At 43.1% G+C, this 15,882-nt stretch overlaps 1 protein-coding gene across 1 annotated transcript in view; it reads right to left on the reverse strand.

The window, feature by feature from the left end:
* LOC135883545 (vascular endothelial growth factor receptor kdr-like) overlaps positions 1-15,356 on the reverse strand; it is a 183,944-nt gene extending 168,588 nt beyond the window's left edge. Inside the window, exon 1 of the mRNA XM_065410731.1 lies at positions 15,293-15,356. Coding sequence (XP_065266803.1) covers positions 15,293-15,356 — 64 coding nt within the window. The remainder of the gene's footprint in view (positions 1-15,292) is intronic.
* Between the last annotated feature and the right edge of the window lie 526 nt (positions 15,357-15,882).

The following is a 15,882-nucleotide window of genomic DNA, read 5'->3' on the forward strand; positions in this document are numbered from 1 at the left end:
AAATAAAAACAACATCGAGGCCATCCATTTGTAAAGGAAAAATATGCAGAGGTGGAAAGGTTAGATGGTTCTCTCTGTCTCTCACTGTGTAATAGCTTAAACTATGTTTAAAAGGGTCTCCAGGTGACATCATTGTTTACATTCACTCAAATCATCTTTTCGTTGTAATAGCAGAAGAATCTTCTAAACTGGCCAAATTTGTTGTTTTGTTCTCTCCTGTAGCCTTGTGCAGCTGAAACCATTTTTAACTTCCTTGCTTCGTGTTCATCTACAGCTAGATCTAGATAAAGTGTCCCCCCACACGTTATACTATTATTTCATCTGATTATTCATGATAGGCATTGGAAAAAAGTGCTACCTATACACCCTCCAAGATATAGCAATGGGGCTTAAAAATGGACTAATCTTGTCTCCACCTGCACAAAAGCGCAATTGCAAGATGGAGTGAGTTGCTTCTTTGGCAATCCCAGTCCTTCAACACAGACAATCCAAGAAACTGAATCAGATGAAAACCTCAGTCTTTGGAAAGCACAGGGAGCAATTTTTCAAATCATGTTCCTTCCCCATATGTTAGAATTAGCAGCTGAGCACAAGGTTCAGAAGTTCGGCATGGAGGCTTTATCCTCCTTGTTCTAGCTGGCAGGCCAGATCAGGCTGTCTCTCAAGGAAACTTCAGGTACTGGCTTCAGCAGGCCCAAAAGTACCCTGATGAAATTGCTTGTGCTGCTTTGGATCTTCCACTTATGGCTGAAAAAAGGCAGTTCAGGCATTTGATGGTGTTTTAAAGTAGTTAACTGACTTCAGTGCTTCTTTGCACTACAGTAATGCAAATAATAACTAAGAATCAGTTCATTAGAATTTGAAGCTAACAATCATCTCAGCTTTTATTTAACCCAAACTAAATTTGCCCATCCTGAGTTAGGAACGTCTGTTCAAACTGTAAGACTCCTCCTGCAACCTTTACTTAAGCGATTCATCTTTGCTCATCCAAGTAGTCCCATTGGCTTCAGAGGGAGAACTCGTGTCAAGATAGCTGGACTGGGCCGGTGGTTTTCAGTCTACACACCCAACAGTATTTATTACTAGCGTCTTTTATTTTTATCTAATGCTTTGGTGGAGAGAGGAGAGAGATACTATTGTCAATAGCATTTGTTAGGCGCTTCAGAAAGATACGAGGCCAAGTTCAGTGGTGCTGCACTAATGTCAGTGATGAATTTGGCCAACTGTCCTTGCTGCGAGAATATTGTAATTGAAACAGACACATAGTACAATGCAGCAATGCAGAGCTCGATTCTCCTCTCACCTGGAGTACCGTCACTGAAAGCAAAGGTCTGGATTTATGTCTTGGTGATGGAGAGCAGAATCTGTCCCACTGGACTTCCATGAGTGCAAGGGAGAAGGGACTCTGGCCCACAGCATTTGGGGTGATCTGAAAACTTGTGTATCACAAAGTGGTGCAGAATTTTTGGTTCAGATGACTACATGCCCTCTGCACTCTTCTTTGTAAGGTGGATTCATGGAGCGAGAGCCTTCATGGGCGAAGTGCAATGAGAGCTGTGGCAGTGGGGAGAGTGGGTTACTGCCACACGAGGCAGGGTGGGCTAGTGACATAGGGCTGGAGACTACAGAATATTGCGCACATGGGGGATTTATTTTTCTGTAAGGAAAGACAGAGACCTTGTGATTTGCTAGTTACCATCCACAAGACTTTATTTTCCTCTCTGCAAACACAGGCACACGCTACTGTCTTGCAACAAGCATTTCCTCTATGAAGAAGCACTGTAATTAGGACTGCAGCTAGAAAGCGTTTCAATACTACAGCATGGGCACATATTACGGGTCCACCAGGAGGCAGTTTCAAGCAGGCGGAGCACCGTGTGATGAAGCATGGAAAAAAGATCATTTTATAATCACTGGAGAATAAATACGGTACTTTTCTGCAAATTGGAGATGGGCCTGGATCCCAGCCCCAGATCCCACCACTTCCAAACAGCTGGGAAGTTCAGATTCAGACGTATCACCACAGATGACCCCGCTGTCTATAAAGGGCCAAAGCTAAATCTCAGTTTTTAAAGCCTGAGGGAATTTGGGATCTGGATTAGAACTTTGTAGGGGCAAGCCTATTTCTGCTGTGAATCCACAATTACTGATTGCGTCCTTCTGTGGATGGAGGAGAAATCTGTTTGTTGCATCACTAGTTTTGATAAGTTAGGCTAGGGTCCTGCAAGGTGGGAAAAGCTAGAAAATCTGTTTTCCATTTATTGTCAACATTTTCCAGTTGTGCACCCAGCATTAGTTGCCATCGATGAGAACTGAGGGTGTTAAAGCACCATATAGGGTTGGCCCCTTAAACAGCAACTGTCTTCTTTTGGGAGACCTCTGTGAGAAATACGTGCTGCCAAATTCTGCTTACAATTATACTGGTGTAAATCTAAAGTAACTCCATGGGAGTCCTATGCAAAATTTACACCAGTGTAACCATGAGGCAGAATTTGACCCATGGGGTGAAATTTCCTAACCTCCAACCCCAAGGAAGCAAACATTTTGACTGAGGTGTTTTGGATTCATGAAGGTTAAAAAAATGAACAGATAATAACAGGATCAAGCTTCCTTGACCCTCAAATGAAGAACAATTCCAGACAGCCTGCAAGCTCCCTTCTGCACTTCCTTGGCAATGTCTTTCCCACAGTTAAGAAAAACACAGGAAGATCTAAGGAAACCTATGTGGAAATGCAAAAGACGAAGGCATGTGATCTGAAAATAGAAGGAAAGTCCATACATTTCCTTTACATACTGGTCTGAGTCCAGTTTTTGGCTGAATTTTGAAATCTTAGGGACCATATGCTTTTGCCATTACCTCTAGGGCATAATGGGAAACTGACTTGTTTGGTCCTTTATCACTTAACAGATTAGACAATGTGGTTTTCTTTTTGCCTGGTAACTTCAAGAATTCTTTCACAGTGCTAAAAACTACTGCTTTAGAACCACAACAAAGTCCCGCTGCACTGGCTCAGAGCACACCATCGGCCAGTTGTGAATCCCTTTGTGATTACATGTATTAGGGAAGCTTGCAGAAGTCACATCTCATAAAGTTCAGCACGTTATGAAACTTACTGCATCCGACTGCAGAAAGCTAAAGAGATTAAACTGCAAACCACAGGCAATCCCACATTGGCTTGCCAAACCTCTGCACTAGTCCCAACTTAAAAGAGAAGAAGCAAATTTAATTTGGGCACAAGGAAGAGAAACTGTGCAGACCTCCACTCGCAGCAGGGCTCAGAAATTCCTCTAGGTCTTTCAAACTGTAACAATTTTAGGAATCCTGAGACCTGAGGGTAGATTGGGTGATGCTTTGGCAGAGGGAAGGGAGGACAGGATGTAGTGAGAGCAACAAAGTAGGTACTTAAAGGGCAGACTAATCAAAGAACTTGAAGGTGAGGGCACTGCAGTGCCTCTCAAAACCGTTTCTATTCACTCCCCCCTAAACAATCAGTGTGTGTAGCTTTGAGTTATCCTGTTAAAAAGATGGCAACATTCTCATGGAGCAATAGGTCAACCTGCTTAGATCAGTGGATTAGTTAGTAAAAATTTGCACAGTGCTTTGAAAATACAGGGCTTGACTCAGATCTCACTCACAGTGGTTTTATATCAGTGTAACTCTACTGGCATCACCAGCCCGCTAAATTTACTAATTCCTTCACAGTGCTTTCATGGTATAGAACCATAACAAGGGCTTCAGTGTCTGTTTGGAGAATCAGACCCATGAAGAGTCCATATGAATGCAAAGCATCATCACTCTCAAATAGAAGTTTGTTTCAATGCTGATAAAGCAGAGTGGATCAGGTCATATGATGAGCCCAATGATAATCATGTGCACAATTCAGTTCTGCTTTTATTCTACTTGATGGTTCTAAGTGAGCTGTGTCCCCAGCACAGAGATGCTGGATCAGCCTCACCAAGTGAGAGGCAATCAGGTGTGCTCTTTGCATTACCATGGGGTCAAGCTGAAAACTTAATTAAAAATCTCCATAAGATTAAAAGAAGATGCCACCAGCTATCTACCCATGTGCAAAGCATGTGCCAAGCTGGGTAGTAACAACCTCCTTCCCCCCAGCTACCTGGACCTTGGATCTGGTCTGGTGCAGAGGGCAGCCCTAGATTAAACCCCCACCACCATAGAGAAGTTGGAGAGGGGTGGATTGAGGACGAAGACTGGCTCTGGTCCCCCTCACACCAAATTAAATGGTGCTCTTTGAAGAAGCCAGAGCAAGACAGCAACAGGGGCAGAATTGTGACACCCTAAGGGGTTTCCCAGATTGCTCCTGGCCTGGTGCAGCTATGCACTGCCTCTTACTCAGGGCTGAGCCTAAAGGTTAAGTCTAGCCCTATATACCTAGCCACATTTTGGCTCACTTATACTGTGAGCCCAACACTAATTATTCCCAGTACAATTAATGGGCCCAAGCCTGGCCCTAGCTGCGTCTGTGGCATGGAGCCCCCAGAAGCTCCATGACATGGCCAGTTTCTGCAGCTGTGGGTGCTTTGGCAGATGTAGAAGGGGAAGTTCCCCTCCAATGTAATCATGGCCACTCAACCCCTTTGCTGCCCTGGGACAGAATCTGTGACTCCATCCATCTTGAGTGTCCTTCCAGCTCAGTCCAAACCCCCTAGGTAGCTTTTTTCTGAAGGTCACTGGCTCTTTATCTGCCATATCAATCTACTGAAAGGTGGGATGTTATTTTTGCATATACTCCACCACGCTTGGGCAATGACCATTTTGTACTATCAACATACAGACGGTTTACATTTCACCTCAGATGGTCTCCTCCTAGCTTCCATCCCACCAGCCTTCCTCCTTCTCCTCATTTGAGGAACAATGGGCCTGGATGCATTTTTAAGATTCCATCTGTCATACAAAAAACATCTCTATATGGTTTGCTCTAATATTGCCTTGCGATCCCAAGCTTTCTCCTGGTACAGCACTGCTCCCATGGTAAACTTCAACCATCTATTTATATTAAATGGCATTTCCAGATAATAATCTGCACTGGTTGATTTTGGCAGGTTCTGCTGTTTTCTGTGTGCCTTACAAAAAATAAATAAAAAATAAGTGTCTAGCCCAGTGAGGTGCGAGACCATTTATTCCAGTGAACTGTAGACACTTTTACACCAGGATCTCCACTTATTTAAACAACCTATCTTGCTGGCCAGAGTGGCTGAATACAGAGCTAGGCTCTCTGCCCTATTTCTCTCCCATGTCATGAGGTACAGAGGAGCAAGGCTTAATAACCTGCCAGTCATTTGAGATGAGCTGTGAAGGAAAATGTTAGGGGCTGCGATCTATTTTGCTCTCGGGCTGTTGGGATAGCCAAAATGTCTTTTAATTACTGCCAGTTGCAATTCCCATTTCAGTCTCAATAATGGGGAAGTCTTGCCAGTGCAGAGGAGGAATAAAAGGTAGAGCACTCCAGGAAAATGTAGAAAATATCAAATTAATGATGCAACTACACGGGGGTTAGCCTCAATGTCCTGCCCAAACTCTCATCTGGACAGTTAGAATCTACTTATCTGAAATCCCCCCGGCAGTTTTAAAAACTGTTACAAGGTGAGCTGAAAACAGCTTCCCCATTCCACCAGTGGTGGAGAAAGTGACCCCTGTTGTATACAGTTTGTGAAGTATTTTGGATGAAAATGCAACAGAAGCATAAGACATTCTAGTTCAATTCAATGTGTGCATACAGCACATTACAGATTCTCCATCTGCCATTCAAACACAGCACTGGCTGCTTGGAAAAACCAACTATTAGTCTCCTATTCCTGACTGCACTGATGAAATTTTGTATTATATTTGGAAACCTTTTATAATGGTGGATGAATCCAATGGCACCATAAAGGATGCATGTATGGCTCAACCTGAGGAATGTGAATCTTATAACATAATAGAGAGTTCTGATCCCTTATATAGGAAATGGGAAACAGCAATATTTCAAAATAACACAAACTTACCCCTACTATCTTGCTTAGATTTAGATGTGTTAATGGGGGGGGGGAAGAGGAGGGAAATTATGTATATGCATATTCTTGTAATATTATCAATAAAAAAAGTGTTTGGAAAAAATAAAAATGAGATTCCTATAGAAACCTTGAACAAGTGAATTTGTTCTGTGCTCTCAGTATTCTTTTTTGTATGATTTTACTCTCTGGAAATTATGGGACTTTAAAATACTTTTTATCTTCCTTTAATACATTAATTATTGTAAAATTATTTCTGCTTACTTTTGAATGTGGCAGTTTTAGACAGGGAAATTAGTATAACACTAGCTTTTAAAAAGAGTTATGTACTGTTTATAACATTTTTCTACAGTGCAGCAGATATTTAGAAAATCACATTAGCAGTGGGACATACGACTTGCTTTTATAAAAAGTGAGCAATGGTCTATTTGGTCCAGTATCCCATCCTCAACAGAGACCAGTGATGGATTCTTCATAGAAAGGCAAAAACATGCACAATATTGCAATATTTTTCCATGGAGCTAACTTTCTTCCTGACCCCAGTCAGTGATCATTTTATGCTCTGAAGCATGATGATTGGGATAGTTTTCTAGTACTGAGGTGTGATGTCTTAGAAACATACAGGCTACTAATGACAAACCATCAATAGTAGTAATATATGTAGGTATGGTTGAAAAATGAAAACCTATTTTCACAAAAATATTTGAAATATCAAAGTTGTTTTTATGTCAAAAAGTTCAAAATAGAGCCACTTTTTATTTTTTTTAAAGTTGTCATGATTTTATTTTAAAATGGTTCTCAAAACCACTGAAAGATGCTACTGAAAAAGGTTACTGGAATTTTTGACTTACTGAAAACCATTTTTGATAAAAAATGTCAGGATTAAAAAACAAAAAAAGCGTTAACTTTTTCATGCCAAATGACAAATTTGTCAATGTCAGCTATTTATGAAAAAAAAAAAAGGTTTTTGAAAACAAACAAACAAACCAAAACCACTTTTTGACCAGGAACAACAACAACAACCACCACACACCCAAACAAATCACTTTCCAACCAGGAAAAATAACACTTTTTTTGCCAAAAATTTCCACCAGCCCTTGTGTTTAGAGAATAGAGACTGTAAATGCAATAAGAGTCAAATAGAACCATTTCAACCTTGTGCTAAGAGGAATCAGAACTAAAATATGCAACAATGTCAAAGGAGGAGGAAATGCCATGACAAGCATGGAGCTATTCTAGATGATTTCAGTACATCTACATATTTTGGAGCTAAGCTTTTTGGAATCGGGCTGGAGATTGCTGGGATGAGCAATGGTCTGCCTGTTACCTCTTCTGATTTGAAATCAGATCTCAGCTTTACTATGGTCAGGATGCAGGACCTGTTGCTGATCCATGGGTATGATTAGGTTTCAGGGAAAATACAACCTATCAATGGTCTAGTAAGATATAACTTTTGTCCTCAACCATCAATACAGTGACTCCTAAATGTTCTTGGATTCCCTAGGTGCCATCTACACAGGTCACGGCGGTAGTCTCCTGACCTGTGACATGAGGCTGATGGCAGAGTGATGGTGGCAGTCATCTCAAACCAATACTAATTAGTTGCAACAGAGCGAGTACTTGAAGTCCTCTACTGTGGCTGGGGTATTAGCTAAGAAAATATCCCTTCCCTTGGTGTCTGTCCAAAACAGAGGAGGAGGAGAACTGGTTTGACAACAGCACTGCTGAGAAGGATCTGGGAGTTATGGTGGATCACAACCTCAACAATGCAGTACTGCTGTAAAAAAAGCAAATGCAATTTAGGGTTGCATTAAGAGAGGCATAGCATGCAAGTCATGGGAGGTGTTAGTACCACTGGTTAGGCCTCAGCTGGAGGACTGTGTCCAATTTTGGTCACCGCTGTATAGAAAGGATGTAGAGAAACTGGAAAGGATTGAGAGGTGAGCAACAAAGATGATCATAGGGATGGAGTGCAAGCCATATCAGCAAAGGCTGAAGGAACTGGGTATGTTTAATTTGGAAAAGAGATTAAGGGGGGACATGATAGCAGTCTTCAAATACTTGAACGCTGCCATGAAAAAGAGGGAGAAAAGTTGTTCTGTCTTGCCACAAAGGGCAGGACAAGAGACAATGGGTTCAAACTACAGCATAGCATATTTAAATTAAATCTCAGGCAAAACTTCCTAACTGAAAGAACAGTAGGACAATGGAACAAACTGCCGTGGGAAGTCATGGAAGCTCCGTCACTGGAGCTTTTCAAAAGGAGGCTGGATAGCCATTTGTCCTGGACGGTTTAGACCAGGGGTAGGCAATCTATGGCACTCGTGCCGAAGGTGGCACGCGAGCTGATTTTCAGTGGCACTCACACTGCCCAGGTCCTGGCCACCGCTCCGGGGGGGGCTCTGCATTTTAATTTAATTTTAAATGAAGCTTCTTAAACATTTTAAAAACCTTATTTACTTTACATACAACAATAGTTTAGTTATATATTATAGACTTATAGAAAGAAACCTTCTAAAAATGTTAAGATGCATTACTGGCATGTGAAACCTTAAATTAGAGTGAATAAATGAAGACTCGGCACACCACTTCTGAAAGGTTGCCGACCCCTGGTTTAGACACAACAAATCCTGCATCTTGGCAGGGGATTGGACTAGATGACCCTTATGGTCCCTTCTAACCCTATGGTTCTATGATTCTATGACACAAAGCTCTACCCCTCTTTATTGTCAGACATGGATAGGGCTGTGACGTTGTGCAGTCTACATGGTTTTATAAAAACATGATCATAAGTGAATATAATGTAACTGGGATAGTTTTATAAAAAATTTGATAATAAGTGACTATAATGCAAATGGGATATGCTTTGTGCAAAAGGTCTCTTGTAAGGTATCATTACAAAGCTCATAAGCTACTGAGTGTGATCATCCTATTTGTAGAAATGTACCACTCTTGTATCTAAAACTAGAAATATAAAATGTAACTCTGAGGGCCTATTGTAATTATGTAAAGTGTGGGCCATTAATGATGGTTTGGAATCTTGATGACTCCCATTGTCTGCAGATGGCTGTTTACCTGTGAGTCTCCCTGTATATGTGTGTGCTGGCAAGTGAGTAATGAAGTCTTGCAGTGACATGTGATCATGTCACCTGAACTGGAATCCATCTTTAACCTGGTGCTTTTCCAGTGAGGGGACAAAGGGTTCCCGCCTTATGCAAAAGATATATAAAGGGGTGGAAGAGAACTGAGAGGGAGAGAGGAGCCATCATGGAGAATCTCCTAGATAACACCTAAGCTGGAACGAAAGCTGTACCAGGGGAAAGAATTGTGCCCAGGCCTGGAAGGTGTCCAGTCTGAGAAAAACTTAATGAAGCATCTCTGAGGGTGAGATTATCTGTATTTAGTTTGATTAGGCATAGATATGCGCATTTTATTTTATTTTGCTTGTGACTTACTTTGTTCTGTCTGTTACTACTTTGAACCACTTAAATCCTACTGTCTGTATTTAATAAAATCACTTTTTATTTAGTAATTTACTCAGAGTATGTATTAATACCTGGGGGAGCAAACAGCTGTGCATATCTCTCTATCAGTGTTATAGAGGGCGAACAATTTATGAGTTTGCCCTGCATAAGCTTTATGCAGGGTAAAACGGATTTATCTGGGTTTAGACCCCATTGGGAGTTGGGCATCTGAGTGCTAAAGACAAGCACACTCCTGTGAGCTGGTTTTCAGGTAAACTTGCAGCTTTGGGACAAGTGATTCAGACCCTGAGTCTTTGTTAGAGCAGATTGGAGTGTCTGGCTCAGCAAGACAGGGTGCTGGAATCCTGAGCTGGCAGGGAAAACAGAAGCAGGGGTAGTCTTTGCACATTGGGTGGCAGCTCCCAAGGGGGTTTCTGTGATCCAACCCGTCACAGTGGCGTAGTCGAGCAGGATCTGTGCACAGCTGATTGCTTTGAGATACTGGTAGTGATTTTAAGTGAGTTTTAAGTGTGGTGGCTGGAGAACAGACAAAGTGGTTACTGGTTTGTTATTTTCTGTTTGCTTATTTCGGGAAAGGGAATTAGGGACAGAAAAGGAAGCAGAATAAGTAAGAATGAAGATCAAAAGAAGCTAAAACTACACAAGTTGCAAATTGCCCAGAAAGACTGAACAATGGGCGCTGGGAATGTCTCTGTTAACTAAGAAGCCCCTGAGCTGAGTACATCTCAGTTTCAGTGAACTGCAGATGGGTGTGGCCCAACCTCTGTCTGTGCTGAAGCTGACTGGAGTGTCTAACCTAGCAAGACAGGAGGGGAGGGGTGCCTGTTCTGGCAGGAGGGTGTTCTCTGTGGTATCCCAGCTCATCAAGTGATGGTCTCAAGGGAAAACAAATGGAAATTGATGTACAATTTGCCTGGAAAAAGGCTGACCTGGAAAAAGAAAAGGCTGCCCACCAGCCTGGACTTAAGAGACAAAGCAAGTAAGACCCAGAAGTATGACCTGGCTGTAATGGAGTGGAAGAGGTGCACAGAGACATGTATCCTGGAGCTGGAAGTTGGGGTCCTGGTGACTGCTGCGGTGGGAACAAACCCCAAGGACTCTAGCTGGAAGCAAACCCAACCTGAGTGAAAGGGGGGGGATTTTGCTGGCCAGCGAAAGGTCCCTCATAGCTGGTAGCTGTGAGCCTACAGCTGGGTCAGGGTCTCTTTCCCTTTTGGGGGACACAGGAGTGTCTGCCCAGTAGGGGAGCCCAAAAACGAATTTTAGGTATACTGCCTCCGCCATGGTCAGTGTCCAAGTCTCTGGCAGTAAGTTCAGGAGGAGGGTGTGACGTTGTGCAGTCTACATGGTTTTATAAAAACATGATCATAAGTGAATATAATGTAACTGGGATAGTTTTATAAAAAATTTGATAATAAGTGACTATAATGCAAATGGGATATGCTTTGTGCAAAAGGTCTCTTGTAAGGTATCATTACAAAGCTCATAAGCTACTGAGTGTGATCATCCTATTTGTAGAAATGTACCACTCTTGTATCTAAAACTAGAAATATAAAATGTAACTCTGAGGGCCTATTGTAATTATGTAAAGTGTGGGCCATTAATGATGGTTTGGAATCTTGATGACTCCCATTGTCTGCAGATGGCTGTTTACCTGTGAGTCTCCCTGTATATGTGTGTGCTGGCAAGTGAGTAATGAAGTCTTGCAGTGACATGTGATCATGTCACCTGAACTGGAATCCATCTTTAACCTGGTGCTTTTCCAGTGAGGGGACAAAGGGTTCCCGCCTTATGCAAAAGATATATAAAGGGGTGGAAGAGAACTGAGAGGGAGAGAGGAGCCATCATGGAGAATCTCCTAGATAACACCTAAGCTGGAACGAAAGCTGTACCAGGGGAAAGAATTGTGCCCAGGCCTGGAAGGTGTCCAGTCTGAGAAAAACTTAATGAAGCATCTCTGAGGGTGAGATTATCTGTATTTAGTTTGATTAGGCATAGATATGCGCATTTTATTTTATTTTGCTTGTGACTTACTTTGTTCTGTCTGTTACTACTTTGAACCACTTAAATCCTACTGTCTGTATTTAATAAAATCACTTTTTATTTAGTAATTTACTCAGAGTATGTATTAATACCTGGGGGAGCAAACAGCTGTGCATATCTCTCTATCAGTGTTATAGAGGGCGAACAATTTATGAGTTTGCCCTGCATAAGCTTTATGCAGGGTAAAACGGATTTATCTGGGTTTAGACCCCATTGGGAGTTGGGCATCTGAGTGCTAAAGACAAGCACACTCCTGTGAGCTGGTTTTCAGGTAAACTTGCAGCTTTGGGACAAGTGATTCAGACCCTGAGTCTTTGTTAGAGCAGATTGGAGTGTCTGGCTCAGCAAGACAGGGTGCTGGAATCCTGAGCTGGCAGGGAAAACAGAAGCAGGGGTAGTCTTTGCACATTGGGTGGCAGCTCCCAAGGGGGTTTCTGTGATCCAACCCGTCACAAGGGCATTCTCTCTCTCTCCCTTCTCAGTGCCTGGCTCCGAAGGGGCATGGATGAAAGTGAGCTGGGTGAAGCTCTTGCTAAATACGGTGGGGGTCAGACTGCCAGGTAAGGAGTCTATTTAGAGGATGCAGTGGGTGATATCTGTACCTGGTCCATTTATGTGGGAGTAAACCCACCCTTTTCAGTAACAGTTGCAATATGGGTGTGCTCCTGGATTCCCAGCAAGAACTGGTGGCCAGAAATGCCTTTTCCTGCCTGTGCTTGGCCAGGTACTTGTTACCAATTCTCTCTGATACAGAAACTGCCATGGTAATACATGCCTTTGTAACCTTCAGGCTGGACTGCTGTCTTATGCCCTATATGGACAAGCTCTGAAGACCAGTCAGAAGTTACTGTTAGTGGAGAATACAGCTGGATGCGTACTTGCAGTGTCAGCCAGAGGGAGTGCATTACAGCAATTCTCTGAGGACTGCACAAACTTCCTATTTGCTTCCAGGTGCAATTCAAAATGTTGCTACTGATGTATAAAGGCCAATCAGTTATGGAATCATCTATTTCCCCACATGCTCTAACAATAACTGAGGTCAGCTAGGGCACTTCTACTAAGGGTAGCTGGTGGCATGGTATTCATGACTCTTGCCTATGGAATCCACTTCCTCTGTTGGTCCAGCAGAGCTTAAACTGGCCCTTTAAGGCATGATGTAAAGCTCATGTTTACTCCAGGTATGTCTGTGAGGCATATATGGAGCTTGTTTCTGAGTTTATCTGGGCTGACCCTTGCTAGCAAGTGTTTAAAATGTTGGTACGTACACCCAGAGGCACTGTGAGGGAGCATTTTATAAGTCTCTGAATAAACCAAACCAAATATGTGGATTCTAGTAATGAAGCTCTGGTAGTTTACGGTGTTACCAGAATCCCTCAGCAGATCTGTCTTCCTGATATGGTTGGTTATTGATTATAGTTGGTGGAAATTAACCATACCCCTAGAGCCTAGAGACACACTTCATACTGATAAGGAGACTAAAGAACCAATAGTCTGGTGTTTTGAAATATACCCAGGGCTCAAGGAAGACTATGGAACACTACTGGCAGGAGAAATTTCACAGTAAATAACAGACCATCTCCTATATACAATCTGATGTGCCATGAATAAATAGCATGGTAATCCAATGAAATCCTCATGATTAATGAAATAATGGAAGACCACATGGCACATGGAAAAGCTTTTCTCAATCTCATTAGCCCAATTATTCTCTTGCGCTAGCATAAATCAGGAGTAACTCCAGACACACATTTAGAAGGAGAACACAGCATTGATGCACAACCAGGTGGTAGGAAGGGACAATACAATCTAGAGAGAAGAAGATTGCTCACGCAACTTCTTTACCTATGGACCTTAAGAATTGCACCCCTGAATTATTCTATTCCCCATGAAGGAAGTGATTTCATAGATTCAGCTTGCCCCATGCACAACAGAGGGCTCAAATATATGCTATAGCCTCAGCTTTTGAAGCCTCATCTTCTTCAGGGTGTTTCAGATGATCAAATACAACTTGAAATGTTCCCATATAGGAGAAAGATACTAAGCCCCACAAATTGCTATTTTTAACTAATTGTTGAAGCCTCAAGGCCGGATATCAGAAGTGTTAGCTGGGGTGTGTGTGTGTGTGGGGGGGGGGGGGAAGCGGGGAATCCTTCAAATGCATCGCACGTCAAGGACCTTTTCTTGAAGATACATCTTTCTCTATTTCCAAATATTTTAATGAAGCACTGACCCCTTTGAAGTATTCAAACCTGAGCTCCCATTGCTTTTGGTAAGAGAACTGATATCTAGTGAGAGAGCCCTTGTAAACTTATTACAGGAAATTCCAGAGCCAATTCCTAACTGGCCCATTGGCCACCTATTTAATTAGGCGTTACTGTGTGGGGGTGGGGATCTTCCAGAAGAAAGCCCAGGGCAAGGACAGGGAGGTGATTAAGAGCAACCCACAAAGCTTGTTACTTGTTCAAAGTAAAGTGTTATGAATTCAGGAGCCTTTCTGAGAACGTTCAGCTAGGGCTGAAAAGAAAAGAACCCCAAAGTTTCTTCTGATGGGCGCCTGGGAGCAGTTTAATGCTAAGTAAGTGTGAGACTGGAGAAAAATGTGAGTCATGGATCGAGAATGGAGCCTTCACTTCACCACAGGAACTTGAGGGTCAAAGCCTTGGGGTGGGTGGGTGAGAGCAAGTAGATTCAGCAGCTAGGGAACCAGGAACACGTAGGCTGGCTTTAGAGTAGTGCACTCTTTCCAAGCTTGCTGCCCTTTTCTAAAATGCAAAGGAAGAGCTTTGCTCTCCAGGTGAGTTCTCCCATAGCACTCACACAGCTCTCCTGAAAACCCACCTCAAAGCCACCCTTTCTCTTAACTTCAACGAGGGAAGTCCCCACCGGGGCCGGGGATGCCTATTTGCAGTTGCAAGCGCCATCTAGCGGCAGCTCCCCAGATCTGCTACCTCAAGGCACTTGACTCCTTGTGATGCCCAAACCCTGAGAAAGTAATTGAAACCATATCCAGGAGAGAAAATCCCAGACAATTAAAACAACAACATAGTTGAAATAGTTGCATCCATAAAGGAAACCAAATTTAACTCTGTGACAATACAGGCTCTTTCCCCCCGCTCCCTCGCAAAATGGACCGAGCCGGACTGCAAATTTCCCCTCTAACAAGTCCCCAGACCTTAAACAGAGTCCTTGCTTTGCTGCTTCATGTACGGTTATTACAGATGCCCACACGAAACGCGCAGTACCCCATGGCGCTAGAAGGTTAGTGTACTCAGGTGCATGCTTGCGTTCAGCAGGAGAAAAAATAAATACACGGAAAGTTCAGCCAGCCCTAGTGTTGCTTTTGCCCCCCCCCCCCCCTTGGGCAAGGTGCTGGGCCAGGCAAGAAAACCAGGAGCTAGAGCCACATTGGACAGGGGCACCAACCAAGACCCCCACACACGGGGGAAATCGTTCCTCTCCATCCTACCCAGGGATGAATCATTATTCTTTATTTCAATCAGCTAGTCAACATCCAGGAGTGGCTGGTTTTGAACTGGTCCCTCTGATATGACCGCTTGGGCAGACGAGGTGGCTTGCTGTGAAGTGGCCTTAAGCCGATGGGGGGGGGGGGGGGGGGGGAGAACCAGTTCCAACCTGGATACCGCACCGGAGTGAGCAAACACAGAAGAGAAAGTTGTCGGAGCAAAAATACACTGTGAAATCAAAGGAGAGTGAGAGAGAGATTGAAAAAACCACGTGTAAACTGCTCTTACCTTGTAGCCAAAGCAGTCCATGAAGCACACAAACAGCCAGGGCGGTGCAGTGCTTTGGAATCATGTCTGGTGCAGATGTGAATTATGAGTATATCCTTTATAAACGTGCAAGAAGGGAGATCTGTCAATAGGGTCAATTTCTTTCCAGCAACAAGTTTCAAAGCCTTCAGGCTGGGTAAGGGTGGGGAGGGGGAAGTACAAGGCGTCCAGAAGTTCTCACTTGTTGATTCCAGTGAAACTGCTCTTTCCATTCACTGCTTCCCCCCTTTGCTACAGGTTTTGTTTGCCTCCCTCTCTTCTTGACGGCCAAATGTTATTTTTTTTCAGAATAACTTTATTCCTTGTTTCCCCCCTCCTAACTCATGGGATGATCTGGGGTTTTTTGTTTGTTTGGGTTGGTTTTTCTTTTTCCCTTTTTTTTTTTTTTTTTTTTTTTTGGGCTAAAATCTGATTAAAGTAAAGAGACCAGTGAGAAGAGCAGATGTTACACAACTGACCAAAGGGGTTAACAAAGCAAAGTAGCCGCAACAAAAAGTTTTGGTGCAAAGTTTTTTCGAGTCACTGAGCGGCTGCTTCTGAGTCGCTCTCCT

The sequence above is a fragment of the Emys orbicularis genome, chromosome 9 (genome assembly GCF_028017835.1).
Source record: "Emys orbicularis isolate rEmyOrb1 chromosome 9, rEmyOrb1.hap1, whole genome shotgun sequence".
NCBI classification, from domain to species: domain Eukaryota; kingdom Metazoa; phylum Chordata; order Testudines; family Emydidae; genus Emys; species Emys orbicularis.